At 31.5% G+C, this 22,257-nt stretch overlaps 1 protein-coding gene across 1 annotated transcript; it reads right to left on the bottom strand.

Moving 5' to 3' along the window:
• Positions 1-11,641: 11,641 nt before the first annotated feature.
• LOTGIDRAFT_228577 (hypothetical protein) lies at positions 11,642-21,531 on the bottom strand (the record flags this gene model as incomplete). The annotated part of the gene is made up of 13 exons (XM_009057188.1): positions 11,642-12,816; positions 13,192-13,375; positions 13,691-13,797; positions 14,214-14,264; positions 14,495-14,560; positions 14,830-14,865; positions 15,128-15,166; positions 16,049-16,231; positions 17,283-18,458; positions 18,745-18,864; positions 19,687-19,864; positions 20,232-20,344; positions 21,519-21,531. 13 exons carry the CDS (start codon positions 21,529-21,531, stop codon positions 11,642-11,644), a joined length of 3,441 nt encoding a protein of 1,146 aa, XP_009055436.1.
• Positions 21,532-22,257: the final 726 nt, after the last annotated feature.

The following is a 22,257-nucleotide window of genomic DNA, read 5'->3' as shown; positions in this document are numbered from 1 at the left end:
TTGGATCACATAGTAAGACAGTCCAGGAATCATAATATACAGAACAAATGATCTATCTAACCTGAATCGTCATCTACAGACGAACTTTCATCTTCACTTTTTAACTCAGCTATCAAATCTTTCTTAGCTTCTTCATTTTCATCTTTACCATTTAATTTAGGCATCTATAATAAATAATTACTTAAAATTTTCTTTCAGAATAAAACTTGAGATAAGTATGTCCTGCTATTATGACTGTGCATGAAAAAGATTTATTTTTGTCAATTTGTGGCTGAGATCTTTTATTGTTCAGATCTTTGTTTGGTTCAAGTTTTCAAATGAACAGTTTTAAAACGGATAAAGTTGTTAAAACAGTTGCTTTAAAATATATAGATCTTAATTTCAGCTAACAATAGAAGTGTCATGACAGTGATGCCAGTCTAACTTGCTATTTAAAGGAACAGAACATTAAACCTCCTGAGATCTTTCAATGAAAGCTTATAAATTATGTGATAAGTCAGGATAACTTACTGGTAATGTTTTAGTCATAGTATCATCACTACTACTACTACTGTCTTCATCTACTAAATCTTTATTCTTCTTACCATCATCTTCCTCATCTGAACTACTACCATCACCATTAGTTCCTAATATATTGACATAAACTTAGTATTTACTAAGGTATGAATGAGCTAGGCAGAATGGAGTGCCCATTATTTACAGTGACAGAGATTTTCAGATATATTGGAGGGTAAGCAGGGATGTGCATTATACATGTACAATATACCGTACAAATATTTAATGAAAGGAGTTGAAAGATGACACTGAAGGACTTCTGTGAGTATTGGAAATTTTCTTAGATTAAGAAGGATTCTAACATTCCCTTATCATCTCGCAACTGAGCTATTGAACTGCCACATATTAAAGACAGTTTTCTAATCCACATTAAAGGGAGGTATTGACACAAAAAAATTTAGTAGCATTTTAAGAATTCTGTGACCATGAACATAAAATGTATCTATTGTTTGCAAAATAACAGGATTATGTCAATATTTGGAAAGTATAAGAAGTGAACAAATACGGACCAGTCTACTGTATGTAAGTAAGAGATACAAAAACAAACTTTTCACCTTTATTGGCCAAAACCTTATGATCTTATCTGAATGCTTGTAAGTTTCACCATTTAACAAGACAATGAAAATTACCTTTTGATTTCTTATTCTTTGTCTTTTCTTTTGTTTTTTCAGATTTACCATTTTGTTTTTTCTTATCAGTGTTAGAGTCTTCATCACCATCATTATCATCATCACCACTGTCTTTCATCTTTGATGTCTTTACTTCTAAAGCTTTCTCTAATTTACTTATTTCTTTATCTAGAAAAAATCAATTTTAGCTTGGTTTAGATCCAAAAACTAAAAAGAAACCTCAAAAGCAGGTTATTTACAGTTATAGTTGTATAATAACTGATAACTCTTAATCAATTAATTAAATAAATTTGCACAATTGACAAACAATTGAACACTTTTAAAATAAGTCCAATTTCAAAAGAATTTTTTTTCTTCCAAAGTTACACTAATGTTGGTCACATTTTTTACAAAATATCTGAACAAAAGTAACTTATTATCAACTGGGTTCAAATATCGTAAATAAAAATCTATGCAATCAGTGTCACAAAATAAAATAAACCAACCTAATGTGAAGGAGGAATAAAACATACCTAGTGTATCACTATCTGATTCTTCCATTTCTTTAGCTTTTCTTCTATCTTTAGCTTTCTGTTTAGAATCTTTCTCTTCCTTAAGACTTTTCTTTAACTCTTTCTTGGATTTCTTGTAATCAAAATCAGAATCAGATTCTTTGTCAGAATTTGAGTTGTCAACTTTCTTTTTACCCTTTTTCACTACTGAAACAATCAATAGAAATCATTTTAACTATAATGGATAAATATTAAATAAATATCTATATATAGTCAATAACAGTTGACTTATTAATAGGGTTTACTGTCTGACTATGTTTACAGAATCACTTTCAACATCATATTAGGGAATTCAACATACAGACAATTTATGAAGGATAAATCCTTTTCATTCATTCTTGTACAAAAACAAAAACATGATTTTCAAAATAGCCTAAAATTCCAACTAATGAAACAATTATTATCTGGAAATATGAATTTGTGTCATTTTCAGGCAAATTTATTTCTAGGAAAAAAAATCTTGAATTTCTATGGACCCAATAAGGATGATGATCTTCCAGCGGAGATAGGGGATAATTGTATTTTCATTAGAAAATGGACTGAAGCTGTAAATATTGAATAACATTTATCAAATAATATGTCATTATTCATTCATTGATCAATATTATTAGCATGATGATTTTTTTAATTTTTTGCACATTCCACTATTTCTGTATTGTGTCTGGGATAAGGAAAATCATCAACCTTAAAATTGTCATAATAAAAAATATTTCCAAAAGCTGCTACAATAACCCTTGTACAGTCTTTCCATTTATTTTACAAATATTTTACATCAATTTGGAATCTATAGCTATGTTTACCTATGCCTCCCAAAAATGGACAAAAAGCGCAGAAACAGTGTACAAGGGTACAATAAAATACTGAAAAGCTGTTATTATACATATATTTTTTTAAAAGGAAGCAAATATTGAAAAAATAAAGGCAATTCGAAGCATTTTTTCAAACAAATTTTCAGTATTTGAAGTAGCAACTGAATGTTTCAAATGACTTTTTGTACCTTTATTGGCCTTCTTAGATCGAAGACGTGAAGTTGATGGTTGAAAATCATCACCCGAGGAACTCATGATTAAATCAGAACTGGAAACATCATCATCATTATAATAGCCATTATATTTCTCTGTCTTCTTTTCTTTTGTCTTCTTCACATCAGATTTAGATTTCTTAATTTCTTTCACCTTTGGTTTGACTTTAGATGAGCTTGGTTTATCTTTCTCATCTTCACTACTACTGCTGGAATCTTTCGTAGGTTTCTCTTTCTTTTTAGATTTAGGCTTATCATCATTGGAATCATCAGCTTTATCCCTTTGCTTCTTTCCAGATTTGTGCTTCTTATTGGATTTAGGTTCATCATCACTATCATTGCAATCATCAGCTTTCAATTCATTCTTCTTTTTAGATTTAGGTTCATCATCACTGGAATCATCGGCTTTCAATTCATTCTTCTTTTTAGATTTAGGTTCATCATCACTATCATTGCAATCATCGGCTTTCAATTCATTCTTTTTAAATTTAGGTTCATCATCACTGGAATCATCAGCTTTCAATTCATTTTTCTGTTTAGATTTAGGTTTCTCATCACTATTACTTGAATCATCAGCTTTCGGTTTATTTTTGGAGTTTGGTTCATCATCACTGTCATTGGAATTATCAGTCTTAATTTCTTTTTTAGATTTAGACTTAAAATCACCCGAAGCATCAACTATATGTTTTTTCTTCTCTTTGGATTTACATTCAACTTCACTACGATTAGAATCATCAGTTTTATTTTTATCAGTAGAAATAGGTGTATCATCACAAGAATCATCAGCATTCTTTTGAGTTCTGGGCTTTGATTTCTCTTCAAACTTCAGTTTCCTCTTAGATTTCTTATCCTGATTAATTTCATTTTCTGATTCACTTGCAGTCATATCCGAATAGTTTTCAACTTTGGACTTTTCCATCTTTTTCTTTATTTTAGTGTCATCTTCATCTGATTTATTATCTTCTTCTTTAAGATTTTTCTTTTTCTTTTCTGATTTCACATTTGCATTTTCCTCAGTTTCTGAGCTGGAAGTAACTTGATTTTCTTTGTCCTTGCGCTGTGACTTGTGAAATGACTTCTTATTTTTTGGATCATCAACTGAGCCCATATCATCAGCTTCACTAGAAGTATTCTTGGCCACTGAAAACTCCATATCATCAAAATCATTGTTTTCAACATCAGAAGACGATGAAGCATTGTCCTTACAGAGTTCTGCAGCCAATTCTTGGATGAGGGCCATTTTTGCAGCCTGATTTTCACTTTTGTCATCAGAACTTTCAGCAGACTCTTTTTTGTCTTCTGAATTCAAAGTTTCCTTTTTTAATTCATCATCATCAACTTTTGAAGTCTCATCACAGTTGATAGATAATTCTGAGGACTTCATAGGTAAAGTTTCATCATTTTGTACATATTCACTGGTAGAGTCAGTTAACGCTGAATCATTCAGTCTACATTTCTTATTATCACAATCACTTTGATCTGAAGATAAATCTCCTTTCTTTCTCTTGTTCCCAGACTCTTTATCATTCTGATTACAATCAATGTCACATTTATCACCTGTATTGTGTTTTAATTTGCTAGGCTTCAACAGAGACTCACTATTACTGTCAGCTTCAGATTCTGCAAGATCTTTGGTCACCTTTTCATCAGATAGATCTTCTTCCTTTCTTTGGTGTTCAGTCTCTGTGTATTCTTTAACTTGATTAGTGTCACATACAATGTCCACATCCAGCTTTGTTTGTTGTACATCCAGCTTTGTTTGTTCTGGTTTTAACAGGGTCTCACTGTTACTATCTAATTCACAGTCTACAATATCTTTGGCTGTATCTTCCTCAGATTTAGAATCTCTCTGGTCCTGACTAGATTTAGAATCCTGACAATTTTCGTTGTGAGCTTTCTTTGATTTATCATCACCATTTAGCTGTTTAATAGGTTTCTTATCATCTTCACCAGAACTATCAGTGTCCTGGTTCTTCTTGGACTTGTGACCTTTCTTCTTTTCAGATTTGTTTTTCTCCTTATTACTTTCTTGCTTTTTACTTGACTTGTCCTCTTCGCTATCAGAGCTAGAAGATTTTCTATGGGAATTTTTGTGCAGTTTACCATGTTTACTTTTCTTTTTCTTGGATTTCTCATCTTCACTCTCATCATGATTTTGATGTGATTTAGATATTTTACCCGTCTTTACTAATTTTGAATGTTTATGCTTCTTCTTTCTTAATCTCTCCACATCGCTTTCAGAATCATAGTCTTTGGATTTATGCTTCTTGTGAGCTTTTTTGTCATCATCTAAATTTGCAGAACTTTCTAAATTTTTTTTGATCAACTTGTCAGATTTGTGTTTAGATTTGACAGTGTCCTCCTTTTCTGTTGAGTCAGAACAATCACTTTCTTGTTTAATTTTCTTTAAAGAAGAGACACGGTCTTTTGGATGAGATTTTTTATCAGTGCCAGTCCCTGAAAGTTCGTGTAATGATCTTAAATAGGAATGTATGCCCTTTTCCAAAGTATGAGCATTTCTGGCACAAGTTTCACTATCAAGAACAGAAGATGATGTGGAATCATCATCGCAATCATCATCAGGTTGAAGTTCGGTTTTAACAGCATCTATTACACGTTGAAAACAGTTAGTGATAACAGAGAGTCTATTTACAATCTCAACTACATTAGATTTAGTGACAGTAAAGTCAAATTCTTTACCATGACTAGACTTCTTGTCTACCCCGTTAGTTTTCTTGACTTGTTTAGATCTCTCCTTCTCCTCTGCTACCTTTTTAAATAGTTCTTCACACTCTGCTACCAGTGGTTTTAATTTTTCTTCATCACAAACATAGCATCTCCACTTAGCATCCTCTACAAAAGATATCAATTGTCGTAATTCATAACAGTCCTTAATATCAAGGCATCAGATTTCAACTAACACAGCAGTGCTAGGTAATGACGAGAAAAGAATCCCTCTAACAAGCATCACTCATCACTGACAGTGTTATTGGTACAATTCGAACCTTGGCAAAGATCTAGTACAAAAAGCAAGCTTCTAGATTATTGAATCCTATATATATTTATAGAAAATTGTTTCCTTTACAGACCAAGTTCTTACCATCACTCTCATCCAATATAACTGATAGTTCAGATCGACCAAAATTACGTAATATACAAGCTTTACAGAACACATTATGACAGAAATCACAACCAATCAATTTTCCCCCTTCACCACACCATCTACATTGTTCATCGGAACCATCTTCATCTTTAGAGATCTCACCACTGTGATAAAAACTCCAACATTTCTACAAATAAATTGACATTGATTAAGAAAACTGTTAAGTTAAAGTAATATAATATGTGCGTGTCACAAAAGACTTGGATTGTAAATGGGTCTAAATTGCAAAGCAGTTTAAAATTCCATGGAGCAATTTCTTCTGTGATAGTTGAAAATGAAAAGCACTTATTTTTTTTTTAATGAAGTAGAAGTCTTGCAATGTAGTATGTAGGAAGAATGTTTAATAAAAGTTATGGATAGTATCATTAACATCTTTGATTCTTGACTTGTAATTTCAATACTAATACAAATTATAGATACAAAAGAAGCCTTTCTTTAACCACAAATGTATTTTAATCACCATGCAATTTGCGTTCACAGTTCTTTTTGATCCTTGAGAAAATCCATCTCACTCAGGCTCACGTGTTCAATTTTTGTAATACTTCTCCAATAATGGCTTTTTTTATACCCCGGATATCTTCAATGTTATTTTTGAAGTTATCAATACTTGTCATATTTATTAATGTGACATTGAGTCTGAATTTTCAAGGTCGTACGGGTATGATTGAGAGAAGTCAAAACAAATCGAAAATATTCTAAATCTCATTTTAAATCACAATAGATGTGCTGTTTTTCAATCGATAAATGGCTAAGCACGAGTTTTTAATCACTATATATCTACCAATTAGGCCATGTCAATGTCGTACCTCTCGAAATGCCATCTGCTACGCACTCAGTCCTCGAGAAATTTAATTAAAGTATGGCAAATTAACAGGTTCTCATTGTTTTAGTCACCAAATCTTGTAATAAGGTAAATTTTATTCATTATTAGAAAATTGTATGTATTGCAAAAAACATCTCTACTGACAAATATTATATCGCAAACTGTGATGCAATACCGCTTTTTTTGTTCCATGTGTCAACTATTTTGAGAAAAACATAAAATTAGCAAGAATCTTTACCTTATAAGAATTGCATGTGTATAGTTATTGACTAATACTGTAGATATGTGTGTTAATTAGAGTACTATACTAAGTTCAATAATCTTTATCTTTATAAACAATTGTTCAGATATTGGGACAATCACAAAGTAGGAGTAAGTATAAAAAGAATCTGTCTTACCTTACATATCAATACAGATAAATCAGGATGTTTACGTAGAACTGAATCTCTAGCAGGATTGATCTGTCGATTACAAGCTGTACAATTCACAATAGCTAGTGGGTCTGATACAATACCTGTAAATGTAGCAATATAACAAATAATATCAAATCAATAACGAAATAAATGTGCTGTGATACTTCTAAATGTCTTACAAGGATTAATATCAAATCAGTAAGGAATTTGGTCAAAATCTTTAAACAATGATATTTGATATAAACTATTTTTATAACACATCCCATCTATGGCCTAGCAAGAATGGCATACTGTCAATCATTATTATATGAATAAGCTATGCAAGGTGAATAACAATTATGTCTTTTGACTGCACATTTTTGGGACAAAAGGCTATCATGATATTTATTATCAATATATCACAGTATAGATAGTATTGTGATATATATTTTAAATAGAAATATTAAAACAGAACTTAATATTTTTATATGGCTCTACAATTGAGGTACTGAGCACTATTTTAACAATGAAATATTTTATTTTATAGTATAATTTAAGTATTATAGTATGATTTAAATCCTTTTTCATGCCATAAAAAATTACTTCCAAATATTTCAGATGAAAAAAAAATGACGGATTTAGGATTACTACAATTCAAATCATATAATGACCTTTCTCCCACTTGACAATAATTTAAAAAAAAAGATATAACCATACTTTTGCGCTTGTTTTGTTCTCGAACTGGCTTTACTTTCTTCTCCTCTTCTTCTTGACACTCACTCTCACTGTCTTCATCTTTAGATGATTTCTTTTTACTTTTAGACGTCATTGATACCTTCCACAATGCTTTCTTTCTGTAATCAAAATAGTAATTAAAGGCTATTTATACAAGATTTCTTAATACGATGGATAGTCTACATGTCAAAGACACCTCTCTACATTCTGCAGAAATTTAAAATACAATATAAAATATTTCCACTGTTAAAATAGTGCTCAATGTATCAATTGTTGAGCGATATAGAAATTTGTAAATCTAAATATACTATACTTACGATTTAGATGATGAATCTTTTAGGCTCTGAAAAATAGTAATATAGAATGACATAATCAATATCTTTCATATTTACTGACTTTACAATTTGTGCCTAAGAGCAATCTGGAAATGTCATATGTTTCATCAAACAAATATCATATAAATTAAGTTATCACTGTAAACAATGATTAAATCAATCCACAAGATGTCAAAATGAATTCAATTTCATACTAAAGGGTCATTGAATCTCCCAATTTTTGGTGAATCTCTTAATAGTATTTTAATATTTCAATTCATATGAAAATGACTGTCAAAATTCAAATCAACAATCAAAATTATCAGAATTGCAAGAAATTCACACAATCCCTTAAAACTAGAAAGTGGAAAGGGGTTATATAGGCGTAAGCCTGTTCTCCAATACTGTTCATATGTATATGTGAATAAAATATTGTTTACAAAAAAAAACTAGAAATTTCACTTCCTTTGGTCTTCTCTATAATATTATGTGGAAAAGTGTCAAGTGTCACTATTATTGATTAGCTAAGCTAAGGTACAATTGGCCAAATGAATGGCAAATATGTCCCTTTGTCTTTTGTCCCTACTCTCTCACGCTGACTACATTGAGCTTTGAATTTCAATTACCATTTTCATCAACCAAAGCTTTGCCAAAGTCAATCCAAGACTCTTCAAGGGATAGATGTGCCATTTGAACAATATTACTGATTGGCTTAACTAAAAAATTAAGGTCTCTGAAATGTAGGTATGATTGGTCAAAAAATGGCGCATCTCTCCCTTTAAGTAGTTATATAGACTTATACAGATACTTACAGCCATCACGTCATCGGCAATATAATTTATAGATGAGAATTGTTATAATTACACATCTATATAATTAGATATCTGGAAGAGAGAATTTCAAATGATAATGTCCATAAACTACTTTCGATTTTCAACCACAACGAATTAAACTTCCGGTTGTAACGCATGCGCACACCTGACAGTCACAAATGTCGGCGAACGATCTGCGATTTTTTCTGCAGTTTGTTTTAGCAGCGTCAAGTAAAACCCATGTCTGCACCAACATGAAATGATATTATCTAAAACACTCTACTTCAGGATTGCTATACAACGATATAATTTACAGACAAAATGCACCATACTTCCATTCACATGTTGGCTTTTTTTCACCGCTGCTTTATTCAGCCTCTATTCCGCGAAAATTTATTGAAATACAGGCATAGATTCTATCGGAAAGCCCCTGTTTACACATGTTAAAATCTACAGGCCATTCTAGAAATTCGATGATGTTCACTCACCACTTTTGACGAAGAATTAGATTTCAGACAGCCGAGTTTTAATCAATCATGACAAAAGGTTATTTGAAATTTCTTCTCATCCACTGTCTGATGTTATAATATGGCCGCCAAGTCTGCTTATTTATGTGGTCACGTGGTTGACCTCGTTTTGGACCTCATTAGCATAATTTATGCATGATGTCATCTCATTTGCATAATTTTGCATATAATTAAAATTCATAATTATTTTTCAATTGGTCACCTAGTGTAAATTATTGAACTGGACCATTACCTTATGGCACCAAATTATAACAGTAAGGACAGTTTGCTGCAAGTTCAACATAATACCAGTGCCATTAATAGTCAAGAAAATGGCAAAAGAATATTCAAGAAAACCGATCAAATTCTGATCTAATGTAATTTGATTAATTTCAAGGCAATCCAAATCAATAACCAATATTGTCAGATTGATGCCACAAGTTATGCCATGTCTGTAAACTACTACTATTCGATTTCCGAATGACTTGTAATGAGTTTCAGTTCTTTAGAAAATTAAAGAAAATTGTAGAGATGCTACAGATGCATACATGGTTGCATTTATCTGCTAAAAAAATAAATTTTTTGAAGGGGGTGATCTTTTATTAAATTTATATATAACCTTTTACAAAGTTTTTAAAATGTTGTAACAATACCTTAATAATTTCTTTACATCTATGAATTTCATTGAATAGTTGGAATGCAGTGAATCTACAAATACTTAATGTACAATTTCTAAAAAATATCAAACTATCATTGTCATCAGGAAAATCGATTATTTTTTATTCATCTAACATGGTGAATAATGATGCTATCAGTTTCCCCAATACACATAACAAGTTTTGGAAAAAATTTCCTTCAAGACATTATCTGATCAAGTTTTTCTAAAGTTTCATTAACATTAAATGTCAGAAAGAAAAACAGAATAGTACCAAGAGAAGCTGTAAGTTCCTAATACACATGCAAATCTACTACAAATCCTCTGATAAAATATATACAATTAAAATTTAAGAATCATAATTTTGTTATGGTTAAAATGAACTATCTTTGTAGCTATTTATTCACTTAACCTAAAATGCCAAAATTCAACTAAAAATGTAGTATCATTGCACATATTATTTTATAACATAAAATCATCATATCTAATTCATAAACAGTGAAGAAAATAAAGTTCATTTAGCTAAATATTTTAGGGCTTATTTGCATCTTGTCTGTAGGTTCATGACACATCCTAGCCTCTATCATCCAGTCCCTATTAGTGATAAGCCCTATCAGCAACAAAAATTAAGCATTATTTTTGGTATTCCCTTTTAAGATATCTAGATTTCTAAATATTCATTTTGCCTAGTTCAACTATTCAATTCTTTGCCAATTTCAACTACCTGTATCACTTTTTAAAATGGAAATTTAATAATAGGTTATTTTACAAATACAAAACCAAGACCCGATACATATCCCGGTGATAATGGACATAACATCCTGAAAGTGATACAGATAGCTGAAATTGAGCCCAATCAACCAGTGAAGCAAATATATTTGGACAATATTCCTGTAGCAACAATGATATTTATACAGACAGTGAATCTGTAGGAAGGAATTATTATAAACAGTCATTATGTTCACATATACAATATCTCATATAAACTTGAAAATTATTAAGTACATACACACAAATTAATATTCATTTGGCTAAATTCTCTTTTCAAACTAACAGAAGTGTACAGTTTTAAGATAACACTAACAAACTACTGTCCCATAATAGTCTGATATGGTCACAGGAATGAGATGAGCCTATTTTTGTATCTTAATTGAAATATTCTCTTAAAGGAATGCTACCTATTAGAATGAACATAAAAGTGAAATTCTTGGCCAATAAGAATTTATCTATTTATCAGTTACTTACATGGTGTCCTAAAAAAACAACATAATCCATAAATCCATAAGCATCCATTGAAAAATGCTTAAAAAGGTTAAGAATTTTTCAATAATTATTTTTTTTATGGATTTATTGGATTACACAGGGTTTATGTTGTATAGATAAGTTCACTAGGTGACCAGGTTAGTTTACTTTTGAATATATACTCTTATAATTTTCTTTTTATTTAAAAAATGCGTGGTTCAATTAACTAAAAATAATTGATGTTCAAGAATCAAAAGCAGGCAGGTCATCAGCTGAATCTTCGTCTAATATTTTAGATTCTTTAACACTAGTTTCATTATCTGAGTCAATAGAAACATCAGCCAATTTACGTTTTAAACCATGCCCATTTGTCTCTACCGTTGGTTTTTCTTCAATATCTCCATTGCCATTTTCTTCAACTTTTCCAGTTTCTGTACTATTATCTTTTCCAGTACCATTTTCAGCTTCTGTTTCCTTTTCTACTTCTGTAATGATTTCAGAAACTTCCTGATTTTCAACTTGTTCAGATTTATCTTGTTCATCTTCAACTTTGTTTTCTGAATCTTCTAATTCCTCTACCTCCTTTGTGAATTCTTTATCTGCTGATTTGTTAGATTTAACTGGTGATGACGGGTCCTTCTTTGGTGTTCCATCTTTCTTAGGTGTTTTATCTTTCTTAGGTGTTCCATCTTTCTTAGGTGTTCCATCTTTCTTAGGTGTTTCTACTTTTTTAGGTGTTTCTACTTTTTTAGATGTATCTGATTTATCCATAGTGTCCTTTTTTGAGCCCTTGTCTGAGTCTCCTGATGGTCCAAATACAGAATTCCAAGCACTGTCATCATTTATAAAGTCTGCAATTTCTTTTTTACCAGTATTAACTTCCTTATCACTGTCACTGAAGTCACTGATATCAGACAAAACATTTTTACTTGTGGATTTACATTCCTCTGTAGAATTTGTGGTCAGGGGAACATCATCTGTTTCCATGGCTTCTTCAGATTTTTGGGGGGAGACAGGTTTTTTCTCAAACTTGGCAGAAGATATGAATTGCACGGACTTAAAATAAGTGTCTAAAGCCTTTGCCACTGAATCACGGCAACTGGTTTCACTAGCTTTGTCAAGTTTAGTAGAATTTTCATCATTACAATCAGATTTCTGATCACTACGCAGTGTTTCTAAAACAGTTTGGAGTGTAGAAGTCGCCACTATCATTTTTCCAATTTTATCAATAATACCATTTGAATCGATATCGACTTTAAAATTAGGCTGAATTGTTGATTTTCCTTTTCCCTTTCCTTTAACCGTAGAACATTCTTCATCAATTTCTTGTAATCTTTCAAATAACTCTTTACTCTTCTGAACTAGAGATTGTATTGGTGTGGTGTCACAAACGTAACATTTCCATTTCATATCCTCATCTACAAAATATTGAACAATTCTAAGACGATAATTTCTCACTTCAATGACAATATTAGCAACACCTGATAGGTCTTGGTTTAGGAATTTTGACAACAGGACGTGGCAGTAGACAATGTGGAATTTTACCTAGCTTAATCAAGATGGCATTTTCCTTAAACATTTAAACCATCAAATTAAGTTGTTTGAGGATTTTTGCACTTGTGTGCAAGATCTTAAATCCTATGGCTCTTTTCACAATCCATTTTACAAATTTCATAATTCATCTGTCCCTTTAAATCCCTCGTATTCATTTTTGATCAATTTATAAGACAACAGAGCAAAAATATTTGTAAGTCTTATTTAAACTTTAGTATTTGCTGATGAATATTCCTTACCTGCATTCAAGATAGATTTGAGACTCTTTTTACCAAAATTTCTTTCAATACAACCATGGCAAAATACTCTGTCACAGAAATCACATCCTATCAAGTCTCCACCTTCACCACACCAACTACATTGTTCATCTAACCCATCTTCATCTTTAGTAATTTCACCGGAATTTAAAAATTCACAACACCCCTGTCAATATTGAACAATAAATTCATTATGTGTGGACAAATTTGAGACACCTAAAGAGCATAGAAAGATATAGACATGAAAAATTGTAATGTCTATCAAGCTTGAAATTTTCAAAAGGCATCTTTTTTCAACTTATTTAATGTGCACAAATATATTTTTCAGAAGCCAAGTTTAGCAAAAGCAAGCACACCATATAATGAATATTGTAAATTGGAGACAACTCTTCCAGGATCTTGCCACTAAACATATCATATTTCATCAGTAGTTACTGTAGCCTCTGAAGACTAGCCTCAGCTAGAAAACTATAGATCCTACCTGACAGATAACTACATCTAAATCTGGATGTTGAAATGGTTCATCTGTTCTAATATTGATATCTGAACCACATGCTGTACATGATGCTAGATCTTTCTTAGTAATACCTGACAATAGAAATAACATGATATAAATTATTATACCAACTATACAAAATATTAGCAATATGGACAAAAGGGATGTTGCTTTGGCAAACACAGTCGCATATTCTGGAAAGGTTAGCATGCTCTGTCTCACTATCCACACCGGCCACAAATGGCGATACTAATCAGAACTAATATTTGTTCAAATACCACTTCAAACGGTAAAAGAACCAGAATAATATTGTAAATCACATTTAAGAGTTGGTTAATTCACAATCAGGATAAATCTGTATTAATTCTTTTCTTATCAAACTTTCATGAATTTTTAAAAAACAAATTTCATGGGAAAGGAAATACTATTGATAATCACATAATCTGATAGGGAAGGAAACTTTCTGGCCTACTTTTCTACACCAAATAATTCATAAAGTTATACTCACTTCCAACAGATCGTCTGGCAGGCTGTTTGAGTTTAAGCTTTGGTTTTTCTGCTATAAAATTAAAATGAAGAATTTGATGACCACAATCATCAATCAGCTCACATGAACAATATGATTTTCAAAATCCTTTATCAGCTGCCTTCCTCTCACAGAAATTATTTGAAACTGTACAATCTTGAATCTTTGTAATTGGTCATAGTATTTTTCTGTATAAAATCACATTTATGTTATATTTGCAAAATATTTGAACATCTAATAAAATAAGCAGTAAATATTCTTACCTGGTTTTCTTCCTGGTCTACGAGCAGGAGATTTTGGTTCTGGCTTTCTAGATGATGAAGCTGTTCCTACAATAAAATACATGTATAATCAATGCAGGACTGTATGTTGGTGTATAATCTATGCCTCTAGTTCTCAGCCATAGAGAATATCCTTTTTCTGCATATGGTTCAGCAAAGGTAGGACAATGCAATGCAGTGTGCAATAAGGAGGACAGTGTCATTAATCATCGCTCTCAACATCAACCCCACCAACCCTCCAGGGGAAAACTTGTAATTAAGACATCTGCCTCACAAGGCTAATTTAATGGTATGATAATACGTAAATTATAACTTACGTTTTCTTCCCCTTGGTGATATTACTGGTAATCTAACTGAAATAAGAAATCAATTCAACATACTCTCAATTTAAATGGATGGCAGATGTTTAAAACAACTCCATCAGCAAATCTGCATGTTTTGTTCCGTGTTTGCCATAAATCATTCATTCCCATTTAAGCCAACAGAGTCAAAACTTGGCATTCTTGCCTGTTAAATTGGTTTCAAACAAAAGTGATTGAGGAGTCTATCTGGAAAGTTAAGTGAAATTGTATTTCTTATATTTTTCATTGATTTACAAAGAAATTCCTTACAGACCTGCAACTTTCTTTGCTGGTTTCTTTGAACTGGGTGTAGCTGAAACCAAATAGATAAGTATATAAGACTCTCAATAGAATTTAATAGTTTATGAAATCTAATCATGATATATGCCGAAATAATAAGGGCATGTTGGCTTCCACAATATAACAGTTTGAAAAGGGGTTTTCTAATCAATGCATACGATTTTTTGTTTGGGGACAGTTATCTGTGTTTCATCAAGCCCACTTAAAAGCGAGCCCCATATGTGACTATATTGCATTTCCAAGGCGTCTTTCCTATAAAATCGATGGACTTGGTAAAGTTTAATGTTTATTGGTTTATGGAGATGTTACAACATCAAAGACTAAAACAGTTTAGTTACATAGTAAAACATCTCTTAAAAAAACAAAATAGTGTACCAGATAGTAAAACATCTCTTAAAATAACAAAATAGCGTACCAGATAGTAAAACATCTCTTAAAATAACAAAAAAGCGTACCAGATAGTAAAACATCTCTTAAAATAACAAAATAGCGTACCAGATAGCAAAACATCTCTTAAAAAAACAAAATAGCGTACCAGATAGCAAAACATCTCTTAAAATAACAAAATAGCGTACCAGATAGTAAAACATCTCTTAAAATAACAAAATAGCGTACCAGATAGCAAAACATCTCTTACAAAAACAAAATAGCGTACCAGATAGTAAAACATCTCTTAAAATAACAAAATAGCGTACCAGATAGCAAAACATCTCTTACAAAAACAAAATAGCGTACCAGATAGTAAAACATCTCTTACAAAAACAAAATAGCGTACCAGATAGTAAAACATCTCTTAAAAAAACAAAATAGCGTACCAGATAGTAAAACATCTCTTTAAAAAACAAAATAGCGTACCAGATAGTAAAACATCTCTTAAAAAAACAAAATAGCGTACCAGATTTTCTTTTATCTTTTTTAGCATTATTTAGCTTTTCCTTTTTCATAAATTCCTCATAATCCTCTTCTGATACAGATTCAGAATTTTTTCCACCTTTTCTTTCAGATTTCTTCCCAGCTCCCTTGCTCTGATGTTTGGAAGTTGGCAATTCCTCTTCAGAATCAGTGTAGATATTCTTCCCTGTAAAAATTCATATAATCTATCAACTGTCTGTCTATCTGATTACAATTATAAACTTATAAAATTATAAACACAGCTTTGCAATGGTTTGTCAAAAAAACTTTATCAAACATCAAATCAAAGTATGAATAAAGTTATAGAGAACAAAACAAAATATATTTGTATCTAACACATTACACATTTACTTTTATTTTTTTTTTTAGATTATTAGCCCCTATTATACTTTCACATCAAGGTCAAGGGGTATTTCATTTTCACAAGCTATTACGAACTTCTTACTATACCTTGATAACTCACCTTTCTTGTATCATAGAAATTTGTAAAAGCGATTTGCTTGGATTGTGGCTGTTTCAGTCAAGGTATAAGTATGATGTTGTATTGACTTCACATTATGCGGGTCCTTTTTTAGGAAAAGGCTATCGCAGTTCAGTTCAAGTTTAGAACTTGGCCAAAACAGTCAATTTTGACATATTCAAATAAACAGAGAAAGATAGCTTGTGAGGCAAAGTAAAATAAGCCCACTGGCAGCTGTCAGAATTGATAAAACAGTCTTTAGTGACTAAGGTACGAATTTTCTGGCTATTCATTTCATCCATCAATATAAATCATCACACCACATTTCATAAAAATCACATGAAAGCTGTAGTCTCTATTATGTTCATTTCCTAAGTCAAGGGCAATAACTCAACGAAAGATAGTCAAATTCAAACTTGACCAGGATCTCAACAATATAAATGATCACACCAAATTTCCTTAAAATCAGTTGAAAACTGTAATCTCTATTGTGTTCACATACAAATTTTGACCCCTTTTTTTAAGTCAAGGGCAATAACTCAAAAACCGTTCATTGAAAACTTGTCAAATTTGAACTTGACCAAGATCTCAATAATAAACATTATCACATCAAGTTTCATTAAAATCAGATAAAAACTGTAGTCTCTATTGTGTTCACAAGAAATGTTGACAGACCGACGGACAGTGACAGCAATAGCGTCCACATTTCTATGTGGGCATAAAAAAACACTAAAAACCAAGCCTTGAAAGTTCTTACCCTTTTTCCCTGTGGATTTTGTTATCTTTGTATCATCTTCACCTTCACTATCAGAAGCAGCTGGCTTCTTTTTTTTCCTTTCCTGATCTTCTGAGTCACTGTCAAAATCAGCTTTTCTGGACTGCCTTTTCTTTTTTGAAGATTTTATTTCTTCATCATCATCACTATCAGCTGCTTTGTTTGATCTAGTCTTTTTTGGTGATGAAGCCATTTTCTTTTTAGAAAATTTTTCATCTTCATCACTATCAGATGCCTCCTTTTTCTTTGTGTCACTTTCTGAGTCACTATCACTATCAGCCGCTGTGTTTGATCTACTCTTCTTTGATGATGAAGCCATTTTCTTTTTAGAAGATTTTTCACCTTCATCACTATCAGCTGCCTTCTTCTTTTTCTTATCTTCTGAGTCATTATCACTTTCAGCTGCTTTGTTTGATTTACTCTTCTTTGGTGATGAAGCATTTTTCTTTTTAGAAGATTTTTCTTCTTCATCACTATCAGCTGCCTTCTCTTTCTTTTTGTCACTTTCTGAGTCACTATCGCTATCAGAAGCTTTTTTTGATTGACCCTTTTTTCTTGATGAGGATTTTTTCTTAGAAGATTTTTCTTCTTCTTCTTCACTTTCAGCATATTTCTTTTTGTCACTTTCTGAGTCACTATCATCATCAACAGCTTTGTTTGATTTACCCTTTTTTCTTGAGGGTGTTTTCTTAGAAAATTTTTCTTCTTCTTCACTTTCAGAATCTTTCTTATTAATTTTCATGTCATCTTCTGAGTCACTATCACTATCAACTATATCAACTACTTTTTTTGATTTAATCTTATTTCTTGCTGAAGCTGTTTTTCTTTTAGGGGTTTTGTTGTCTTCTTCGCTATTAACTGGTTTCTTTTTCTTTTCTGACTTTCTCTTAGATAAGGAAACGTCATCAGAATCGCTATCTGCAGTTGTTTTCTTCTCTCTCTTTTTGAGCTTTTTTGATACTTTTTCATTTTCTGAACCCTCTTCCCTCTTCTTAGAATCTTTCTTGGCACTTTTGGACTTTTTTCTACTGTCATCTTCAGATTCATCTTCAGACTTATTAGCACTAGCTTTATTCTTTTTGTCAGATTTAATTTCATCATCACTGTTATTGCTTTTCTTCTTTCTGTTTAATTTGTCATCTGACTCGGAAGTACTCCCTGGAAAAGAAAATTCCAAAACTGACAGTTTCTTAAAGTCAATATAATCATCTATCTCATATCAAATAACTCATTTCAAAACCCAAAATGGATGCCATCCTCAAAAAAGGAAAGACTTACAATTACAGATTCAAGGCCATATTTCAGATGTATACGTATTCAGAAAACAAACCAAAAATCGAAAGCTATGAGGCATGGCTTGAGAAAATAAGCTATCCTTAATCAGTAAAAATATAATGAAAAGCGTCTGTTCAGTGAACTGCACCCAATATGTCCTTCAAAGTACCTTTCTTGTCTTCTTCTGCATGCTTTTCTTTCATGTATTCTTTTAACTCTTTAGCTTCTGTAACTAAATTAACTAGAGGTGTCTTATTACAACCATAGCATTCCCATTTAGCATTTTCATCTGAAATAAAATATGTAACATTAGTAAAAATACGCCCACTGGCATCATTGATTTAAAATATAAATATTTGGCAGTACAGTAACAATCACCAGTATGAAATATTCAACCTTCATTCTTACACTTCTTTTGAACTTTTTGGGGTCATACTGTATAATATTACCAAGTTTCGTCAAAATCTGTTAATAATTGGGCCTTCTAGAGTGTTTAGACTAAAACTTGAACACGTTTTCAAGAACAAGGGCAATAACTCATACTAATTATTTTGTGATTTTTTTTATTATCGATACGGTTCATCCTTGGGTGATAGCAAACACTTACACCAAGTTTCACCAAAATCCTTCAGGAATTGCACCTTCTAGAGTGTTTATGAGCATTTCAAGCACAAGAGCAATAACTCATTCTAAATATATTTCGATTCTTTTTTTCATTATCAATGAGGTTCTTCCTTGGGTGATTACAATCATACCAAGTTTCGTGAAAATCAGTCAAGACTACAAAGTTTACGAGCAATTGTGGACGGACATTGGTGACAGGCAAGTTGTCATCCCAACTAACACAATGAAATTACATTGTCACTTGCAGCTCAGTATGTTAAACAACAATGAAAAATTATTGCCTTATAAGCATTTAATTTCACTCAAAATTCACCCACAGAATACAAATCTCACTTTCCTGACAAAATTTCACAGATTGTACACTGAAAGGCATTGCTTATAACAAGCCATACAAAACAAGCATTATTTCATCCACATTTCAACATGTCCTTGTTTCATCACCCTGAATTTCTCATCTCTGAAAAGTATCTTTAATATACAGACATACCCATTATAGATGCCAAAATATCTTTACTGAAGTTTCTTTTAATACAGTTCTGACAAATACTTTTAGTACAGTAATCACATCCTAAGAGTTCCCCACCATCACCACACCATCGACATTGTTCATCATAACCATCTTCATCTTGGGAGATCTCACCACTCTTTAAAAAGTCCCAACATTTCTACAACAAACAAGATAAGATTAAAATGACTAAAGTAAAGTTCCTAGAAACTACAACAAATGTCAATTAATTGGAGTTAGATGATAATATTTTTTTGCTTTTTTATTTCAAAATAAGTTTTCATGACCAAGCTTTCAAAGATGGCCCTTTCAGCTCAAAGAGCTTTCTCTGAGTTTTAAATGTTATTTGTGATTCCTGTAATTTCAATAAACCTTGACTATGATGTGACTATAAGCTTATACCAAGTGTGGAAATCTGTTAACATATATAATTAAAGCAACCACAAGTGTTGGGACTGAATGGTGCAAATTGAAGACTTAAGTGCCTTTTAAAGTCTTTTAAACTAATGGTATAACTGCACAATTACCTTACAAATGATGACTTCAAATTCAGGATGAGTTCTGATTTTTTTGTGTTTCTCTAAATTAATAGGATGGGAACATGCTGTACATTCAACGATTACCATATTGCAGGTATTATCTAGAATAGACAATACAAAACATGATGATCAAAATCATAATCTAATTAGCTTATAATATAAATATCCAGTATAATTTTTCAACGATTTCAAAAATAGACAATTCTTTTTCTTAAATCTTTAGATTTCCAAAAGTGAACAAAAGTATTCTTTTTGTTGGGAAGGAGTTTAGAAATTCTTTCTTGTTAATATTAGTACTTGTTTTATGACCTCTCCAAATACTTGATAACAAATTGAAAATACTATGACCCTATAACACAAGAATATTTCCCTTTGTAAGAAATTTCCCCTGTTGGCTGTTGACTTAGCTCAAATTTAGCAGTCCATATCACTTACAGTATCAGTATAGTACCGAATATGATCAACATTTTCGTATAATGTATTAATAATTGCAATAGATCGCTGAATTTGAGCTCAGTCTGTCATATATCTAGATGCAGGTAACTAGACTTTAATGTATTAGTGTATATACAACAAATCACTCATATTAAATTATACTACAGCATCACAACACTAAGTTACTAAACTGGAAAGGTCCTATATAATTGTTAATTAATCAAAAGGAATAGTTGTATACAGATGCTAACCAAAGTATCTTTATCTAAGCAGAATAATAGGAATAGTAAAATTCAAAGGTTTTTTTTTCCCAGCTATTTTTTATTGATCTTGTATTGAGATATTACAAATATCATGACTTCATTGCTAAGATAATATTTCTCTATACTTAATTATATTGCAGGCAAACTTCAAGTCAACTGTTTATTCCAAAGGGAAAAATTTACAGGTTGAATTAGGTGATATCAATTTGGTAGAATGAGAAACTGAGAAGCTTATATGACTGCAGCTTTTAATGATACATGTCATGATAGGGTTGTGTTAAAAAAAAAAATGAAACAATATGCAATCAATCTAATTAATAGAAGGGATGAGGTGAGACTAGTATGATATTGCCAAAACTTTATTTATTTTTTTGTACTGGTTAGTGATTACAACATTCACCAAACAAAAGCATAGAAGTACCGGTATCACAATATATTTAGAAATTATGCCTACTTCTACCTAAATCTTTGAACCGGAATAGAATATAATAGCTATCGAACAATCAGCATGGAAAGATTGATTATATGTAGAAGGAAATAAAGCAGTTTTGTATACAGTCATGCAAAATTTGTTTACCAGTTGATGTCATACTACACTGGACAATGATATAGCAGAGGGTATTGGTAACTTTACACTGCCAGCTGAAAATAAAGCTAGAAAATATAATAGGGGTGTTGGCATTAAAGCATAATTAACTATAATGGCACATTGTAGACTACTTGCTGGAAGAATCTGCTTAGTCTCACACGAGGATATACAGTAAAGTAACCTAATTTCGTGGAAACCTATTATTCGTGGATTTCCGGAAAGGATTAAAATTTATATAAGCGACCTTGCGCGACCTCCGCATTAGATTGTGTTGATAAACATGGGTTTTCTCTACAATATCAGCTAGTAGAATGAATCCAGTAGTTTCAAGCAAGGTAAAGTGTAATAATGTATACTTTGACAAATGGCGGATTTCACTTATTACCAAACATCACTATCTTCTTTTATCGGCTGAATTTCCTTATAATCCCAAGCGGTAATCGGAATTCCAAGTCATCTGCTAGAATATATTCCAACGAATGAAGTCACGTGATCAACTAGCAGATTCTGTGTCAGCAGAAAATTTCTATGGAACACAAAGTGGACCATATTCTTATGTTTTTTCAGTGACTTTTAGCAATAAATCACGCTGCGTATTTTATTTTGTCAGTCACTATTTTTTTTTAAAATCGGGGTTCTTTGAAGGAATTGTCAGTAGTTATAATGAATTGATATTAAAGATAAATACTAAGAGAAGTTAATTATACCACGCGGTATCCATACAACG

Source organism: Lottia gigantea (assembly GCF_000327385.1).
Source record: "Lottia gigantea unplaced genomic scaffold LOTGIsca_3, whole genome shotgun sequence".
NCBI lineage: Eukaryota > Metazoa > Mollusca > Gastropoda > Lottiidae > Lottia > Lottia gigantea.
This window is presented reverse-complemented; position numbering and strand designations above follow the sequence as displayed.